The sequence below is a fragment of the Stegostoma tigrinum genome, chromosome 1 (genome assembly GCF_030684315.1).
Source record: "Stegostoma tigrinum isolate sSteTig4 chromosome 1, sSteTig4.hap1, whole genome shotgun sequence".
Taxonomy (NCBI): Eukaryota; Metazoa; Chordata; class Chondrichthyes; order Orectolobiformes; family Stegostomatidae; genus Stegostoma; species Stegostoma tigrinum.
The window spans coordinates 125059608-125079012 of record NC_081354.1 but is presented as its reverse complement, the minus strand read 5'-3'; the positions used below and the strand labels follow the sequence as shown (position 1 = coordinate 125079012).

General features: G+C 39.3%; 1 protein-coding gene across 1 annotated transcript in view; it reads left to right on the top strand.

Annotated features, from left to right (window-relative positions):
- Positions 1-19056, top strand: part of LOC125457199 (interleukin-6 receptor subunit beta-like) — a 79094-nt gene extending 60038 nt beyond the window's left edge. The window contains exons 10-17 of the mRNA XM_048541144.2: positions 1992-2208; positions 2962-3150; positions 5766-5867; positions 7237-7380; positions 8665-8805; positions 10497-10590; positions 14774-14855; positions 18009-19056. Of these exons, the coding sequence (XP_048397101.2) occupies positions 1992-2208; positions 2962-3150; positions 5766-5867; positions 7237-7380; positions 8665-8805; positions 10497-10590; positions 14774-14855; positions 18009-18683 (1644 nt within the window). The 3' untranslated portion in view covers positions 18684-19056. The remainder of the gene's footprint in view (positions 1-1991; positions 2209-2961; positions 3151-5765; positions 5868-7236; positions 7381-8664; positions 8806-10496; positions 10591-14773; positions 14856-18008) is intronic.
- The last annotated feature ends 349 nt before the right edge of the window (positions 19057-19405 follow it).

The window sequence follows — 19405 nt, the reverse complement described above, 5'->3', positions numbered from 1 at the left end:
AGAGTTGATAGCCAGAGACTATTTCCCTGGGCAGAAATGGCTAGCACGAGGGGTCATAGTTTTAAGCTGGTTGGTGGAAAGTATAGAGGGGATGTCAGAGGCAGGTTCTTTACGCAGAGAGTTGTGAGAGCATGGAATGCGTTGCCAGCAGCAGTTGTGGAAGCAAGGTCATTGGGGTCATTTAAGAGACTGCTGGACATGTATATGGTCACAGAAATTTGAGGGTGCATACATGAGGATCAATGGTCGGCACAACATTGTGGGCTGAAGGGCCTGTTCTGTGCTGTACTGTTCTATGTTCTATGTTCTATGTTCTATAAATTTGGACCAGCAACTTATATTAACACTTCGGAGAAATGCATTAACTTTGTTTCAAATTTGCAGCTTTCTTTGTGTGTTTACCATGGTCTCATTGTTTCACTTCCTGGCTTTCTTTCACTCGTGATCTTTCTTTCTGTAAAGATTCTACCCCCTTTCCTTCCTTCAACTCTATCACATCTGACCTGACACTGCCACAGTTTGCATAAAAGCCTCTGAAGCATCTTCCTATGAGTTCAGGATTCCTTTCTACAATGGTAGACAAGGCCTGCAGCTAATTCCATTCCATTTCTGATACTTCAGACTGTAGTCCCTAGTCCCCATCCAGCTCCTACTGGCCCAAAGGAAGTGTGATAATAAACTCTATGGTAAATATTGAATATTTTAACCCTAATACGCCCCTCCCAATTTGTTCCCCTTAATACCTTACCAATGGTTGATCAAAGTGCTCCCTAACATTCTCAATTCCAGGAAATTTCGCTTTACTTTGTGAATCAAATGTTACCTCTGATTCTGCCACGCCTGCTGAGTTTCTCCACAAAATCCTGTTTTTGTTAGTTTTCAATCTCCAGAACCGTTCTTTGTTTTTTTTTGTTTACTTTCTTCTTTAATTTAACCCTTGGAGTCCAGATATCATTTTGGTAAATCCACACTGAACTCCCTCTGAGACCAATGTAGGCATTTTCTAATGAACCTTCTTAGAGATGTTATTGCATGCCTCCGGAACAGGTGGGACTAGAACCTGGTTCTCCTGGCTCATTAGTGGGGACACTACCACAGTGCGATGAGACCGGTATATCCTTTCAAGGATGTGGTGCCCAAAACAGCTTTTATCACTCTAGGTGTGGTCTAACCAGGGCTTTGCACATTTGAAGCAACATTTCTAACTCCTGTATATTCAAATCCCTTGGATATAAATGTAAGCATTCTATTATCCTTTTTGCATATTTCCTGTGCTTGCTCACGACATTTTAATACCTACCCCAGTAAGTCGATTTAATTCTCAACTGTTCCTACCCATTCACCATTAAAAAGTATCTCGTTCTCCCCCTTTACAGCTCCCAAAGTAGATGGTCTCATGTTTGCTGCTGTAATTTTACTCATTCATTTAATCCATCTGTACTGTCTACAATACCTATATTTGTGTCCTCAACAAATATGAATGTATGACTCTCTATCCCATCATCTAAGCTGATAATTATTACTGTGAATTGTCAAGGTCAAATGTATATTATTTTAATGCGATTTTGTACCAACTGAGTTACAATCTAGGCAGCAGAAATACAATTTTAGGCAACAGAAGATGAAATAACTGTGGTTTGATTGTGAAAGGTTATTTAGCAATCTTCACTTTTAGCGTCTATTTTAAATTGAGCTTCCAGTTAGTGTTGTTTGTATTTATGCAAATCTTAGAACACAGAAGTTATAGTTATCCTACTATCTTTAATTTTCCAAATTATGCAAATATAGGGGTGTACAAGAAGTGAGAAATGACTCAGAGCTTGTGGGAAAATGGTATTATTTTCAGTTATAGACTATTTGTTAAATCATCAACATCTATCCTGAAGATCTTGAATATGATGATAGTAATAGTGATATAAATCTCTAAGCCTTACATGAGAAGTAGCAGGAAGTGAAACTATTTTCAAAGTGACGTGTTATTTTTGATGTAGGCATTAAACAGGTCCAAAGCCAATGGAATCATCTTAGGATACAGAATCTGGTATGAGAAAAGAAGGGATCGAACAGTCATACAACAGTTTAATACAACATCCTTGAACTCGTCTTTGCTCCTGAACCACGATGCATACATTATAACTGTAATTGCATATAACTCAGCTGGTGACTCTCCTAAAGGCATTTTGAAAATTCCAGCGGTAAACCAGACGGGTATGTTTTATTGTTCTTACTCTTAACAGTTACTTAACTATAACATTTTCAAAGAGCCACAAAAGAAATTATTAATATTAATATTTGAAGTACAACTAATTGTCTTTTTGCTGTAGTATTTCCCAATCTCCACTTTATAGTCCCCACCAATTTATAACCCCAAGGGTTTATTTTAAAAGACGAGCAGCTTTGCATTCTCCAAAGAACATGTTGATGTTTTGCAATTGTCAGTCAGATTATTGAACCATGACCTAACATGCAAACCTAATGTAACATCTGCTGCCCTCACTCCAAGCTACTTCATCCCTTTCCATGTGTTTCTGCTGGAATTCTACTAGACCCTTCATCAGAGGGTCTAGGCCCGAAACGTCAGCTTTTGTGCTCCTGAGATGCTGCTTGGCTTGCTGTGTTCATCCAGCTACACACTTTGTTATCAATGAGATTTGATATCTCCAGTACAAAGCTAGGATGGTTATAACAGGTTGAATGATCTTCTTCTGTATTGTAAATTGCAGGGTGTGCTTCAATGAATGTTACACACCTCCAAGTGACCGGTTTCATATCATCATTGGCTGACCTGAACATATGCTACTACATATTTGCTTACCTGACATAGCTTTTGTCAGTCGAAACTAACAAATAAAGGGATGATATTATTACTCCTGCTCCCTAATGATATAGGGCATACTCTTATTACTTTATTAGGTTACAAGCCGCAATGTGCATTAATGTCTCTTCACCTTTTTTAAAAAGATCTTCCAGCTGTTCAAGATGTTAGAACTACATCTCAGAATAACCAACTGCTCGTACACTGGAAGACTTCAAGGCCATCTGATAATGGATATGTCATTGAATGGTGTTTGATTTTGACTGCAAACCCATGTGCTGGGCCGTTACATTGGCAACGTGAGCCCAACACTTCCAAAATGACCTACTTACAGGGTAAGTGTTTATGATTACATCAAAAGACTTTTACTTTTTTATTCATTCATAGGATGTGGATATCACTGGCCAAGCCAGTATTTATTGCCCATCTCTAATTGAGAGTCAACTACATTGCTGTGCATTTGGAGTCATACATGGACCAGACAAGGTAAGGGTGGCAGATTTCATACCTTAAAGGACATTAGTAAACCAGACGGGTTTTTCCCAACAATTGGCAAGGGTTTCGTTTTTGTCTTTAGACCTTAATCTCAGATTTTTAAAAATTGTATTCAAATCCCCCAATTTGCCATGACAGGAATTGAACCCAGGTTCCCAGAACATTACCTCGGTCTCCGGATTAATAGTTTAGTGATAGCACCACCAGGCCATCACCTTCCCTGTCTGACCATTAGTATACAATGAAATGACCACTGTGGAGAATAGACTGAGATTAAAGCAGAGAGACAGCTATTCCTTTTGCCCTGATTTCCATCTGTATTTTCTGAGCACGTTGACTTATACTAGTCACTTCGTGACTCCCCAGATACTGAAGCAGTCGATATTCAAATGCAACAAGATCTGGACAATAGCCAGGCTTGGACTGTAAAGTGGTAAGTAACATATACACCACATAAATGCCAGGCTATGATCATCTCCAATAGCGCTACCTTCACTGCATGCCGACTATCAACATCTTGAGGGTTACAACTGAGCAGAAACTCAACTGGACTCACCACATATGCACAGTGACTACAAGAGCAGTTCAGAAACTTAGGAATACTGCGGTGAGTAACTCACCTCCTGATTTACCAAAGCCTGTCCACCATCTACAAGGGACAAGTCAGGAGTGTGATGGAATACTCACCAGTTGCCTGGATGGATGTAGCTCCAACAAAAGTCAAGAAGGTTTACACCATCCAAAACAAAACAGCCCACTTGATTGGCATCACATCCACAAATATCCACTCCCTGCAGCACTGGTGCTCAGTAACAGTATGTGTACTACTTACAAGATTCACTGCAGAAATTCTCCAAATTCACCTTCCAAACCCAAAACCATTTCTTTCTAGAATGACAAGGACAGCAGGCATGTCGGAACACCACCACCTGAAAGTTTCCCTCCAAACCACTCACTACCCCAACTTGGAAATATATCACTAATTCTTTATTGTTGGTGGATTAAAATCCTGGAATTCATTTCCTAAGGGCATCTCAGGGAGAGCAATGGTTCAAGAAGACAGCTCACCACCACCTTCTCAAGGGTGACTAGGGGCAATAAATGCTCGCCAGCCAGCGAAGCCCACATCAACCAAGTGAATTAAAAAATATCTCCCTTTGATTTTGATCATTTCTTTTTGCAATCACCTTTAAGAGCTGTTTACATATTCTATCTCTTTTTCAAGGGCTCACCCCAGCGTTGAACTAAGTATGTGCTTGAGCTCACCCATGAAGTATGAATAAAACTAACTCTGCAGAATCAGTTACGTGCAGTACACCAGCTGAATCGGTGCTAATAACTTGCTGCTAACTGATCACAAAAAAAACAAAGAGCTGTGGATGCTGGAAATCAGAAATGCAAACAAAAATTGCTGGAAAAACTCAGTAGGTTTGGCAGCATCTGTGAAGACAAGCAGATTTAACATTTCAGGGGCCTTCTCTCTCTTTGTGTCTCTCTTTGGCCCCTCTCAAATAGCTGTTAATTTTCCCCGGTTGACCTGAACCCATTTCTTTGTCTGCCCAAGCATTTTTCTCTCTCTGGACTACATCTCCACCTATCGTTTATTCCTTTCCTCTCCCCCTATTCTTTAGCATATATACCAATATTTTCCAGGCTACAAACAATTCCGCATAAAGGTCATTAGAAACATTAACTCTGTTTTCTCTGCACAGATGTTGCCAGACCAGCTAAGTTTTTCCAGCAATTTCTGTTTTTAACTGTTAACTGTGCTGTCAACTGATGCTTGATTGGACAATCTTTTCTTACGTATAATTTAGGTGACACATTTTCACTAGCTTGAACAAATACACACATTCTTAATATTGCATGTGCATTTAAAATAAAATGTGGATGCAGAATAGTAAAAATACTTAAGCAATATTAATCCTTCTGAATCATCTTCCAAACTTTTGGACCTTGAGAGAAGAAATTACAGGTTACTTTTTGTAGCAGTTTCTTTATACCAAAACTGAGACCATAGCATTCCCAATATTGTAATTAACTTTCTGCAATATTTTTAACTGAATAACACAAAACGAAGATGATTATTTACCCAATTTATCTTTTCATCCACATCAGTTTGCTTGATTGTAGAACAGGCAGCCATGGCTGGAATTAATTTCTCTTTAACTGCAAAAGTATCATGATATAATCAATTCAGTCAGGGTTGAGATGCCTGTGAAGACTCTGAGCCTCCTGGTTAATGTTGTTTCATTAAAGGACAGTGACTGTCAAGAATGTGCTGTTTTAGATCAGTTAAAAGGTTCAGGCATTGCAATGCATATACTATTGTGAAGAATATGAATAGTTAAAGTTTGAGTGCGATAAGTACGTTTTGATTTTTTGATATTGAAAGTAAACTGCATAAGAATCTTCATGAGCTGCACATTGTTCCCTTTGTTGATCTTTTTCACAGGAGATTTAGCAAAATTTAAGCGCTATAACGTCTCTGTTTATGCTGTGTACACTGATGGTCCAGGAAATCCGTTCTCAATGCCAGTATACCTACAGCAAGATAGTAAGTAAATATTTCCAGGATTTAACAGCTAACAAGGGACTTTCCAAGGGCCTTGAATTCAGATAGTTTATATGAATTTGATTAAACATTGGAGAGGAGGCTATAACCTTAGTTGTATTGCCAACTTCGAAATGCAGCTTGTAAAATTGGCTCAGTTGAAATGCTCTATTTCCTGACCTTGAAAACTAATTATACTCCAGAAAGTTTAATACTTTCTAAAAAAATTTTGAACTGTTAAAATAATTTCCTTTTAATTCTGTTTCCTCGTAAAATTATGAGCAACAATAATTACTCTTTGCTTAAATCAAGAAGTACATGTTGTATTTATGATGTCGAAATATGACTTTTTTCATTGATTTATTACTTTATCTGGAATAGCTGTATAAATACAGTAGCTGTAAGAACAGGTCAGAAGTTAGAAATCCTGTGGAGAGTAATTCACCTCCTGACTCCCTTGACTCTGTCCACCATCTAGAAGACACAAGTCAAGAGTGTGATGGAATACTCCCCACTTACCTGGATGAGTGCAGCTCCAACAACATGCTTGAAAGCATCCAAGATAAAGTAGCCCTCTGATCGGCACCATGTACACTCCCTGCACTGTGATTACACAGTAACTACAGTGTGTGCCATCTACAAAATGCATTGCTGTAATTCACTAAGTCTCTTTCAACAGCATCTTCCAAATATGTGACTTCTACCAACCAGAAGGAGTAGGATAGCAGATACATAGGAACACCAAGGTCACCTTCAAAATCCCACATCATCTTGACTTAGAAATGTGTCACTGTTCCTTCATTGTCAATGGGTCAAAATCCTGGAACACCATCCATTACAGTACTCTTGTTGCACTGACACCCCAAGACTGTAGCCGTTCCATAGGACAGCTCACAACCGCCTTCTCTAGGGCTGCGAGTCTAAAGAACAATTTTATTTGCCAGCAGTGATGACATCCTCTGAAAGAATTATTTTTAAAAATGCTACTCCTATTTGGATCAAGTTATAGTGCAAAGAATGCATTTCTTTTAATGGGCAAAGAAATAAAATTCACTTGGAAAATAACATGACTGGCTTTTTAGGTCTGATTTTAACTATTAAATCTTGTACACATGTGTTCTGTAGTAGTGGAGATGATTGTTATATTCATTTAATCTGCTTCTGGCAAGTGTATGGGATGAAGGTAAATTGAGTGTTAAGAGGCTGCTGAATGCCATTACCTGAAGAGCCCCACAACACTCTATTGTAATACTACCCTTTTTCTGTCGTGAGTGCTAGTGAAGATAAGAACGGTAAAGTCTTTGATTCTAAATGAATAAATGAAAGAGATTATTAGCGTTGCATGCATGTGTGATGAAGAATTTTTTGTCAGTTCCAGAAGTAGGCCCAATTATTGATGCTCCACTTGTGAGAGGTACAGAGTGCACAATTAAATGGCATGAAATCCCAGTGGAAAAGAGGCGTGGATTCATCACCAATTACACCATCTTTTACAAATATGCAAAAGGCGAAGCTGGTAAATGTGCTGTTTCATGTAGTCTTGTATAAAATATATATTAAGATAGTCAGATCCATATCATTGTTGCAGCAACTGCTCCAGTATTGTTATTGTGCATACAGTATCATTTATATATTCCTTGCGTGTGCTTCAATGAACTATTCTAACCCCCTGCGGCTCTCTCGGTGCTGGTTAGCTTGTTGGTTATTTGGCCTGACTGTGGTACAGGTGACATCAACGGCATGGATCACAATCCCTATACTACCTGTGGCAGTTCCTTGCCATCCCCCATGTTTGATGCAGCTTAATACCTCTCAAGCTATACAGCTACTTGTCTGTTCCTAACAGAGAGAGATATTTATCGTCCAATAACCTCAACTACAATTCTCTCTTTGTGACATTTTTGCAGCAAATCTGTTCACTGTTCCCGTGTATTTTGAGTGTTAATATCCACAGATCTCATGAAACAGGTACATAAAGTGTTTAAAAGGCATTAAGGATGCACTACTTAGGGGAGGCATAGACTACAATAACAAGGAGTTTATGCTGGAATTCTATCTGAAGCTAGTTAAACCAAACACAGTTATGGTCAGCCATCAACATGAAGGATGTGATCACACTGGAAATTAGTACAGAGGAACGTTGTCATGGACTGGAGAATTTTAATTGAGAAAAGAATGAAGAGGTCAATATTATTTGTCATGGTACAGAGGAGGTTGTGGGAAGATTTAATTGATATATTGACAAACAATGAGGAGTTGAGACAACATGGATGGAAATGACCTCTTTACTTTAGTAGCGAGGTCATGAATCAGGAGTGGAATTTAAAGGATTAAGAATTAAAGTAGAAGGATTAAGAAGGAATTGAGGAGCACATATTTTCACTCAGAGGCCGGAAAGCCTGAAACTCAATCTGAAAGGGTAGCTGAGACAGAAACATTTAAAAAGTACATGGCAACACTTTTGAAGTGCTTTGGTCTACAGTACAAGGTACTAAAAGTGCCTTTGGCCTCCTGTGTTGTAATTTTCTGAATCAATGATCCTATGAATTTGTGAAAGGAACACTGTGTTGAACCTTGAACAAAAACAAAATTGCTGAAAAGCTCAGCAGGTCTGGCAGCATCTGTGGAGGAGAAAACAGAGTAAATGTTTCGGGTCCGGTGACCCTTCCTCAGAACTGAATCCGCAGTTCTTTTGGGCTTTTATTGTGTTAAACCTTATTGCTGCACGCAGAGACTTCTTCACAAAATTCTCTTGGTCAAAGGTTATTACCTTCTAATTAGTTTTTCCACTATTTCACAGATGTAACAGTGAATTCAACAGTCCATGAATATACGCTGAAATCTCTGCAGAAGAATACTGATTACACATTTTATGTTATGGCATCCACAGAGAAGGGAGGCGTAAACAGCACGTTGAGTTCCTTCACAACAAATGCTCTTGGTCAGTGAAGTAAACTTAGAAAAAGTTTTATGCATGTTCATTTCTGGGCTGCGTTTGTGTCAAGGGTTCAATGCAGCTGCAGTGTTCCTCTGCTAAGCCAACTTTCCTCCCCTACATAGCTGACATTGTCACCCCTGATGAGCCTATGCACCAGGCTGACTTTAAAGTATTTGAGCGTGTGTTCCTTGTGGTTTCTTGGGTCTTATTCCCTTTATTAAAGGGAATAGTGCACATTTACAACAGAAGAAGTGAATTTCAGATTTTATCAGTGTGAAATTGCTATCAGGAACAAGAACTGATAAGAGCCCATTCGCATAAAAAAGGTACCTGTCCCTGTTTCCACTCCTCTTAAAATGAGGACTTATTTCTATCTAAAATCCACAAAGCAGATTAATACATTTCTAACTTTCAAAATATTTCACTATACCTGTGGTCACTCAAATGAAAATTTATACATATTTAATAGGGCAGTGTTCTGCAGACGTTGCAAGATTCAAACACTGTGAGTGGGACTCAAAATAATTGAAATTCTAAATAGATCAAGAGTTTTGAATTTATCACATGAACATACAAAGGAGTAGGATGCTTGGCCCCTTGAACCACTTCTGCCATTCAACAGGATCAAAGCTGATCTGATTCATCCACATTCCTGCCTACCCAAAATAACCTTTCATCCCCTTGTTTTTCAAGAATCTATCTACCGGTAATTTAGAAAGATTCAAAGATGGTTGTGGTTGGTTCGCTCGCTGAGCTGGTTTGTTGTTCTGCAGACATTTCATTACCCTGCTGGGTAACATCATTGGTGCAGCCTTGGAGGGCCGACCAACAGCAACATCCACAACCCGAGCTGCAAATCTACTCTAAAACCTTGGGTTCAAAGACTCTATTTTCACCTTCTTTTGAAAAGAGTTCCAAGCATTCATGCCCCTGACAAAAATTTTCCCTCATCTCTATTTTTAAACAATGACCACTGGTTCTGGCTTCTTCCACAAGTGGAAAAATCATTTCCATATTCACCCTGACCCTCGGGATCTTATACGTTTTGAACAATTTGTCTCTTACTTTTCTAAATTTCAGTGGGCACAAGCCTAGCCCATCCAACCTCCCCTCATCAGACAAATGGCCCATTCCAGGTCTTAGTTCAGTAAACCTTTTCTGAACCATTTTCCCTTCAAACAAGAAGAAATATAACCTGGGTTTGCGGGATGCGACATGCTAAGGAATTGCTGTTTTCATTTTCATTTTTGCAACACAGTCTCTTAATATCAGGTTACAAACTATTTTTAAATCTATATATATAGTATTGACTGTAAAATTGTGCTTTGTGAATATTAGTGTTAAATCTCTGAAGGCATTATGTGAAATTCCTGTTTTGAATATCAGAAACCAAAAATTTAAGTTGTTTAAAATAGACACCTAATCAAAAATGGTTGATTAATAAGTTATGAACAATATATATCGTTATTTGTGTGGCAGTGTCAAAACCTTTAGAGAGTTGGTTTAAAAGTTTATTGCTATCAGTGTATTCTGGTAAAACATTTAATGCCTGCAAATGGAACAAAATGTTGGATAACAGAATGCTGGGGGAAGTCTTGCCAAACCTAAATAGAAATACAAGCACTGTATGTTACTGATCAGGGTTGTGACTGGCATTGCTTCAAAATAATGTCTAGTTCATAATTTTATTACAGGGCAAGAAGATATTGTGGTGATTCTGGTGCCTGTTCTCATCGGCTTCCTACTGTTAGTAAATGTCTTGATAATCTGCTTCAACAACAAGCATAGGTTAGTGCGTTAACTGTTGATGTTTGAGTTCCAAGTACCAGAGGTAAGTTCTGGTCATTAGCATTCAGGGCAGAAAACTTCACACTTAGTACATATGGCAAAATCAAAAAAATGGGTTCAATTTTACATGAACTCAATTCTGTAAGTGTGAAACACTGAATAGTACCTGCCCAATTTTCTAATTCTCATTCCCTGTATGTGGTGCTCTGTGCTGGCAACACTGAATATGAACAGTCACACAGTGTAAAGTTTGATGCATTACATTATTTTGTGGCATTGCACATGAGGATTGGGCTGTGGGTTGTGATCTGGAGTGTCTGATATCAGCAGTCAGTGCAGGAACTGCTGGTTACATTTGCAGCTTTGGAACCTCATTCTCTTGTAAGATATAGTACAGGATGATCCTGAGGGCAGATGTGATTCTCATGTATAAAATTATGAGGGGCATAGACAGAGTAGATGGGAAGAAACATCTCCCCTTGGTGGAAGGATCATTGACGAGGGGATGTACCTTCAAAATAAGGCACAAGATTTTTAGAGGGATGTGAGGGATACAATGGGCCAAGTGCTGGAAGTTGGAATTAGAATAATTGTTCATTTTTTGACTGGTATGGACTTGATGGGCTGAAGGGCATTTTTCTGCACTGTTGACCTGTATAGTTCAGTGACTCGATATGAGTGCTAGAGAGCACAAAGAAACAATTGTAGGAGGGGAGCCATTGGAGCAGTTCTTTTGTCTTCTGGCTTGATCTCACAGCAGCATCCATGCCACCTCAAACTAACAAACTTAATGTAAGTGTCCACTTAACATTGGAGGAAACTGTGGGTTTGTGGTAAGATCATGGGACTGGTAATCTAGAGACATAGGCTCATGCTTGAAGGATGTGGGTTTGAATTGCAACATGGCAGACTATGAAATTTGAATTCAATAAAATCTGAAATTAGACATTAATATAATGGCTATCGTATAACTGTTGTTGAGTTGTCATTAAAAAAATGTCTGCCCCACTAATATTTACCATCTACACAATGTATCTTCAATAGCACCTTATTAAGGCATGACCTTTCGTACCTGGAAGGACATAGGTAGAAGAGGCATGGGACCCCACCCCAGCACGAGCATGATCCCACCCCCACCAAGTTGCTTTCCACCTTGAATTGGAATTACATTGCTGCTCCTTCAGTGTTGCTGAGTAAAAATCTGGAACTCCCTCACAAACAGCATTAAATATAACATGAGCTAAATTTAGTATTTTATACCTGCCATCAGTATTGTAGAATGTGTCTCCCCTCATTAGGAAAAAGGAGAGCAAGGAGGGCTCATGAAATATCTTTGGCAAGTAGGGTTAAAGAGAATCCCAAGGTGTTTTATGCATACATTAAAAGCGAGAGGAAAAGTAGAGAGAGGGTAGGCCCACTCAAGAATAAAGGAGGGAACTTGTGCTTGAAGGCAGGTGGTATGGGTGAGATCCTAAATGCATACTTTGCATTGGTATTCACCCAGGAGAAGGACGTGGAAGGAACTGGGATTAGGGTGGAGCATGCTAACGTGCTAGGGGACTTGAGGTCAAGAAAGAAGTGGCGTTAGGTATCTTGAAGAACATTAAGGTGGACAAGTCCCTAGGGCCTGATGGGATCGACCCCAGGTTTTTGAGGGAAGCAAGAGAAGATATTGCTGGGGCATTGACCAAGGAGTTTATGCCCTTGCTAGCCACTGGAGAAGTCCCTGAGGACTGGTGAGTAGCTAATGTTCCTCTGTTCATGAAGGGAAATAGGGATAATCCAGGAAATTATAGATCGGTGAGTCTCACATCGGTGGTTGGGAAGGTATTGGAGAGGATGGTTAGGGATAGGATTTACATGCATTTGGAATAACATGGCCTATTTAGGGACAATCAACGTGGCATTGTGTGAGGCAGGTCACATCTTACTAACTTATTTGAATTTCTTGAGGAGGTAATGCAGGTGATCGAGGGTAGAGTAGAGGCTGTTGTGTTACATGGGTTTTAGTAAGGCTTGCAAAAAGGTCCCTCATGGTAGACTCGTCAGAAGACAGAGGGTAATGGTGGAAGGAAGATTTTCAGGCTGGTGGTCCGTGACTAGTGATGTTCTGCAGGGATCCGTACCCATCAGGGGAGTTGTGTATAGTGTAGAAGGTTGTCAAATGATGTAGTGGGACATAGATCTGTTGCAGATGTAGGTGGAGAAATGACAGATGGAGATTAAGCTGGGTAAGTGTGAGGTGTTGCACTTAGGGAAATCAAATATTAAGGGAAAGTGCCCAGTTAATCAGCATTGATGTACAGAGGGATCTTTGGGATCCTAGACCGTAGCTCTGTGAAAATGGCCACATGAGCATATAGGGTGGTAAAGAAGTTGAATGGAATGAGTACAAGAGTCAGGAAATGATGCTGCAGCTTTATAAGACCTTGGTTAGACTGCACTTAGAGTATTGCATTCAATTCTGGTCACCACATTACAAGAAGGATGGGGAGGCTTTGCAGAAGAGGTTTACCAGGATGCTGAATAAAAACTGAAAGAACTGTGGATGCTGTAAATCAGAAATACCTGGATGCTGCCTGAATTAGAGGGAATGAACTGTAAAGAAAGGCTGGATGAACTAGCATTGTTTTCTCTAGAGCAGTGGAGGCTTAGGGGAGACCTACAAGTTTATAAAAGTTTATAAAGTTATGAGATGCAGAGATGTCAGATTCTTTCTCCCAAATTTGAAACATCCAACACTAGGGGGCATGCATTTAAGATTAGAGGGGGAAAGTTCAAAGGAGATGGGAGGGGTAAGTTTTTTTCACACAGATGAGTCTGGAACATGCTGCCAGGGTCAGTGATAGAAGCAGAAATGATAGGAGTGTTTAAGGGGCTTTTAGATAGGCACATGAAAATGCACGGAGTGGAGGGAATAGGACCATGGGCAGGCAGGAGGGATCGTTTTAACTTGACACAACATCGTAGGCCGAAGGGGCTGTTCCTGTGCTGTGCTATTCTATGTCCTATGTTCTATGAGTTATTGATTCATAGTGTTGGTCAAACCAGTTCATGCCAAACATGATCCGAAACTAGTTCCACCGGCATGTGCTTGGCCCATATCCCTCCAAACATTTCCTGTTCATGTACTTATCTAAATGTCTTTTAAACGTTGTAACTACACCTGCATTCACTGCTTTCTCTGGCAGCTCATTCCACACATGAACCCACTGTCTGTTTAAAAAAAATTGCCCCTTTCTCCTCTCACCTATATCCCTCATTATTTTATAAACGCCTGTAAAGTCACCCCTGAACCTCCAATGCTCGAGTGAAACAAACCCCAGCCTATCCAGCCTTTTGAGGTTGTTGACTTGCTCACTGAGCTGGCGAATTCTCGTTCAAATGTTTCGTCACCATGCTAGGTGACATCATCATTGGAGCCTCCGATAAAGCGATGTTATTCTATTCCACTTAGAATTTATACCATCCGGTCCGTTATGCTGAGTAGTATTACTTTCGGTCCAATATTGGACCCCATATACAAACCCATACAGATCAAAACCGGAAAAGATAGTACTCACCATAATGGACCAGACAGTATAAATTCCAAGCCTAGTAGAACGACATTGCTCTTTATCGGAGGGTCCGCTATGTGGACACCATGTTACCTAGCATGGTGATGAGACGTCTGAAGGCGAACAAGCCAGCTCGGCGAGCAAGTCAACAACCTCACTCACAACCTGAACTACAGATCTTTGCCAAAACTATCCAGCCTGTCCTCATAATTCAAACCCTCCATTCTCAGCAACATCCTGGTAAATGTCTTCTGAACCCTTTCCAGTTTAATAATATCTTTCCAGTAACAGGGAGGCCAGCACAGTACACAGTACTTGAGAAGTGGCCTCACCAACATCCTGTGCAATCTCAACATAACGTTCCAACTCCTATACTCAAAGGTCTGAGCAATGAAGGTGAGTGTCCTAAATGGCTTCTTAACTAACATATCAATACATGATGCAAACTTCAAAGGATTATTTACCTGAACCCCTACTTTTCATTGTATAAATCTTGTCCCATGTTCTATGTTCATCCATGTTGAATGACATACAAGTAAATAAATGGCAAAAGTATCTGAAATATATTGCAGCTATGGTTTGTTTAGCTATTTGAAGGATTTTTAAAAAATTTCTGACTCTTTTAGGATTGCAAAACACATTTGGCCTGAGGTGGCAGATCCAGCAGGCAGTAGTTTGGCTGATTGGTTTCATGGACACCAATATAAGGTATATTTTTCTCCCTTTATGTTTTTGACTTGTGGTGCTGGCTTTAATTTAGTACAGAAACAGGAGATATTGGAAATACTCAGAAGGCAAGACACCTTTTGTATAAGGAATAGCTTTTCATATATTTTGTTTATATTTTTCACTTAACTCAGTATTTTACTTTTCACTCCGTTACTTTTTTTGGGAATAAATTCAATTAATAGTAAAATCCCCTGCACACTGCATGTTTCCACAAGTTTTACTGCCTTATTTTGAAATGATTTTAATTTAAAAGGTTTTCATAAACTATTTGGTACTTTAGATTCTAATCTTCTTTAATTGTGGTAATACTTGGTGCCATCTTGCTATCTATCATTAAAATATAACAGTGATTGAACTGTTAGTCATACTTCAATTAGTTTTATATCTTTTCTAAGCGGAACAACTTTCACTGCCTCCAGTTCACTTTACTATATAATGTGAACATCTCTGTAATTTACTGTGTGTGCATATATTACGATGTGCTGGAAGTGCTACAGGAACAAGGGCACACAGGAACAGGAGTAGGCCATTCAGTGCAGTGAGTTGAGGTCATGGCTGATCACCTCCCTCAGTGCTGCTTTTTCCTGCATTATCCCTTGATTTTATTACTAAGTAGAAATTTAATGATGTGACTTAAAATTACATAATGATAAAGCATCCATAACCCTTCTGGAATAGAGAATACTAAAGACTTAATACACATGAAGTGAAAAATTCCTTATCATCTTATTTATAATGCATTACCTTTTTTTATGAGACCTTATTCTGTGCAGTCACCCAACCCTCCATCCTTTTTGCATCTATCCTGTTTATGAATGTTGTATGTTTCCATGAAAAACATAATCAGATCAGAATAGACAGCAAAGGGCTGTTGGCTATCACTTCCAAACATGGCAAGGAAAGAAATGGTGTAAGTGGACATTTTCATTTTTAATGAAAGCATTGCCCTTTCTTCAGCTTCTTTGTTCCAAATGTCTGCTCCTCAGGTTCTCCAACTACGATGACAGGTTGCATCATTTAATTATAATGAGCCTGGTGCACATTGACTTGCCTATTGAATTCTAGCACCCTTTGCTCCTGTTGCTGACATATTAGGACACGCTGAGTCCTTTCTATGCCTCTCACCTTTGGGCAGCTCATTCCCCAGATAATGAAGCACAATGTATTTCAGTTCATTGCCAATTGCCATTGGATTACCAGTCCCTTTAATTTAAAAGACTTCCTACTGAACAATCATCATTAAATATACTTGGATGTGTAAACTTGTGGAGTAAATTGCTTAGTGTTGACTGTGCATATACAGGATCAGTGCACATGGTCACTGGTAACTACCAGAAGGAAAACAAGGCTGACCTGCTGCTTCACAGCTAATTGTTTCTTTCTGGAACGTAATCTGTTGTTTTGTGGCAGTCATTTTGCATACACCTAGGTTCATGAAACCACCTCTGCACCTTCTCTGTAGCGGTAACACTCTATTCTGCATTCTGCACTATTACCCTGATGTACTTACGTAAGGTATAATTTGCTTGGATAACACACACAAAACAATACTTCTCACTGTATCTTGGTGCATGTGACAGTAATAAATCAAATCAAGTCGCATCAAATCAAATCAATACATTGAGTAAGTAACCAGTTAGTCTCATTTGTTGGTTTTACTTGAAGGATAAACACTATGCAGAAATCTTCTCTAAACTACCTTCAATGCAATTACATCTTTTTTCAAGTAAAGAGTGTGCCCTGCAGACGTATTAAACTATTAAGCTGTTGACTCTGTGTAGACCTGGAGGAACACAGCAGGCCAGGCAGCATCAGAGGAGCAGGAAAGTTGACTTTTTGGATTGTGACCTTCTGAAGAAGGGTCCTGACCCGAAACATCAACTTTCCTGCCTCTCTGATGCTGCCTGGCCTGCTGTGTTCCTCCAGCTCCACACTGTGTTATCTCTGACTCCAACATCAGCAGTTCTTACCGACTCTGAAGCTGTTGACTCTGATGTGAATGCCATCACTGAGACAAACTGATAATTATTAGCAGAGAAATGGAACTGATGATCACTCCAATCATTATTTCATGAAGAGTAATTAGCATTCAGAATGTGGGATGAGTTGAATTTTTGTTTAAGTGGGGAAAGAATGCAGAATGCTGCAGCACTGAGGATTTGGATGCCCTGTTGCATGAATCACAAAAAGCTGGCATCCAAGTTTAGTGGGGAACAGGAAAGACAAATGATCTTTTGGTCTTCATTTAATAGGGAATGGAGCATAAAAATAGGGAAGTCTTGCTAAAACTTTGAACAATTTTGACCCCTTATCTAAGGAAAGGCATTGGATATAGTCCAAAAATGATTTGCTTTGTTGTTTCCAGGTATGGAGAGATCTTTTTATGAGGAGAATAGGTTGAGTTGGGTTTGTACTCATTGAAGTTTAGAAGTATGGGAGGAAACCTTATTAAAATATGTAAGATACTCAGGGGGCTTGAAAGAATAAATTTGGAGCAATCATTTTCTCTTTTGGTACTCTCAGACCGGGGGTGTCATCTCAAAGTAGTACAGTCACACATTTAAGAAGAGATAAGGAGGATACTTTTCTCTCAGGAGGTGGTCAATGTGTGAAATTCTTTACTCAGAAGGTTGTAGAAGCTGGGCCATTAGTACCTCCAAGGGTGAGGTAAACAAATTTTTAATCAGTAAGAGAATAAAGAATGTGGGATGAGTTGAGGGAAAGAGGCAAGAATGTTGGGTTGAGGATTGTCAGATCAGTCATGATTTCATTGAATAGCAGAGCAGACACGGTGGACTGACTGGCTTACTTCTGCTTCTTGTCTCACGGACTTACATGTATTTTGCCTCTAAGTGACTAACTTTTGTCAGTTAGTGCTAAAACAAAGAAGGAACTTTTTTCTACCAAAATTAATTTCAAAGATAGTAGGATCCTTGTAAAGACAGTGACATGCATTTCAAATAACATGACAGCTGTTTAGCCATAGACTCAGGGAGTTAATCAATGGTGGTATCTGGGTAGGTAGCGGCAATATGAGTTTGGCGGTTATACAAAGTCTCAGGAAGGTAGCAGGACTGAATTAATGAGGATGTTATGCTACCAGATGAATGAACTTTTCCTTTTGTTTTCAAGAATGATCAAACCCCAAAAATACTGCATCCAGGAAATGATCTCTACACCAGCATCAGCACAGTTGAGGTGTTCTGTCTGCCTGAAGAAAGCAAGCAACAATCTGTAATGAAAGCCATGACTTCACATGAACACACAGTGGAAGTGCAATGTTCCTCTACTATGCCTCCCACTTCAAATGGTGAAGAGACCAAGCCATTACAGCCTGCAGATACAGTAGAGTACACAGTATTAGAAGAAGGCTACAGGAGTCAAATCCCTGATCTCTCTAGGTCAATGTCAAAGCAGCCACTTCTTTCAAATACTTCAGAAATGAGCGCAAGAGATCATGAAACTGAAATAAGTACACTTTATAAAGTTGAAGAAAATTGGTGTCCACAAAATATTGATGAAAATGATGTATTTCAACAAATAACTGAAACCAAAACAGACTCACATACCAAAACATATTTGAATAACTCTTTAAGCATGACTGAGTCACAAATTGCTTTCTGTTTGAATAGCTCAAGCAATCCTGTGATTGATAGTTCCTGTAAAGAGGATGTGAAAGTGCAAGGAGACATTGGAACTCTCAATCCGAACCCACAGAGTTCTCTGCAAGATAACCAGCCAGCCAACCCAATGCAAACGTACATTTCAGTGGAGTTACTGGGATTTATGTTAAACAATGAAATGTAATCAATTACTCTGTTGCACCCATTCAGAAACTACATGATATCAGCATTTAAAATGAAAACTAATATGCAGCTGGACTGTTGGGATATGAATAGAGAAAAATAAGTTAATGTTTCTGTAGTTCTGAGAGAATATTCACTTTTTTTATCTTTTTTGGATTCATGTCCAATATGTTCATAATTTTATATCAGTATTTAAAGTTTTTTTATTTTAGATTTGAACCACAACTGTCCTCAAAGAATTGAACTTCTATGTCATGATTGTCTGTACCATTACAGGCTGTATAAGAAAATAATTCATATAAGAGTTTTGAGAAGATTTGTAGCTCAGGTTGAGGTTCTGGATGTGAGTTTGCTCGCTGAGCTGGAAGGTTAGTTTTCAGACGTTTCATCACCATTCTAGGTAACATCATCTGTGAGCCTCCAACGAAGCGCTGGTGTTATGTCCCGCTAACCAGATAAATAGAAAGCAGGACATAACACCAGCGCTTCGTCGGAGGCTCACTGATGATGTTACCTAGAATGGTGACGAAACGTCTGAAAACTAACCTTCCAGCTCAGCTAGCAAACTCACATCCAGAATTCATATAAGAGGTTCATGTTATTACCCAAAGCACCATCCACAATGTATCACATTATTTATCTCTGCCCTCAACAGATCATTTCAAAATGGGGGCCACGGGTGCAGGAACAATGCAAGAAAGAAGTCGAAATCTAAACTATGTA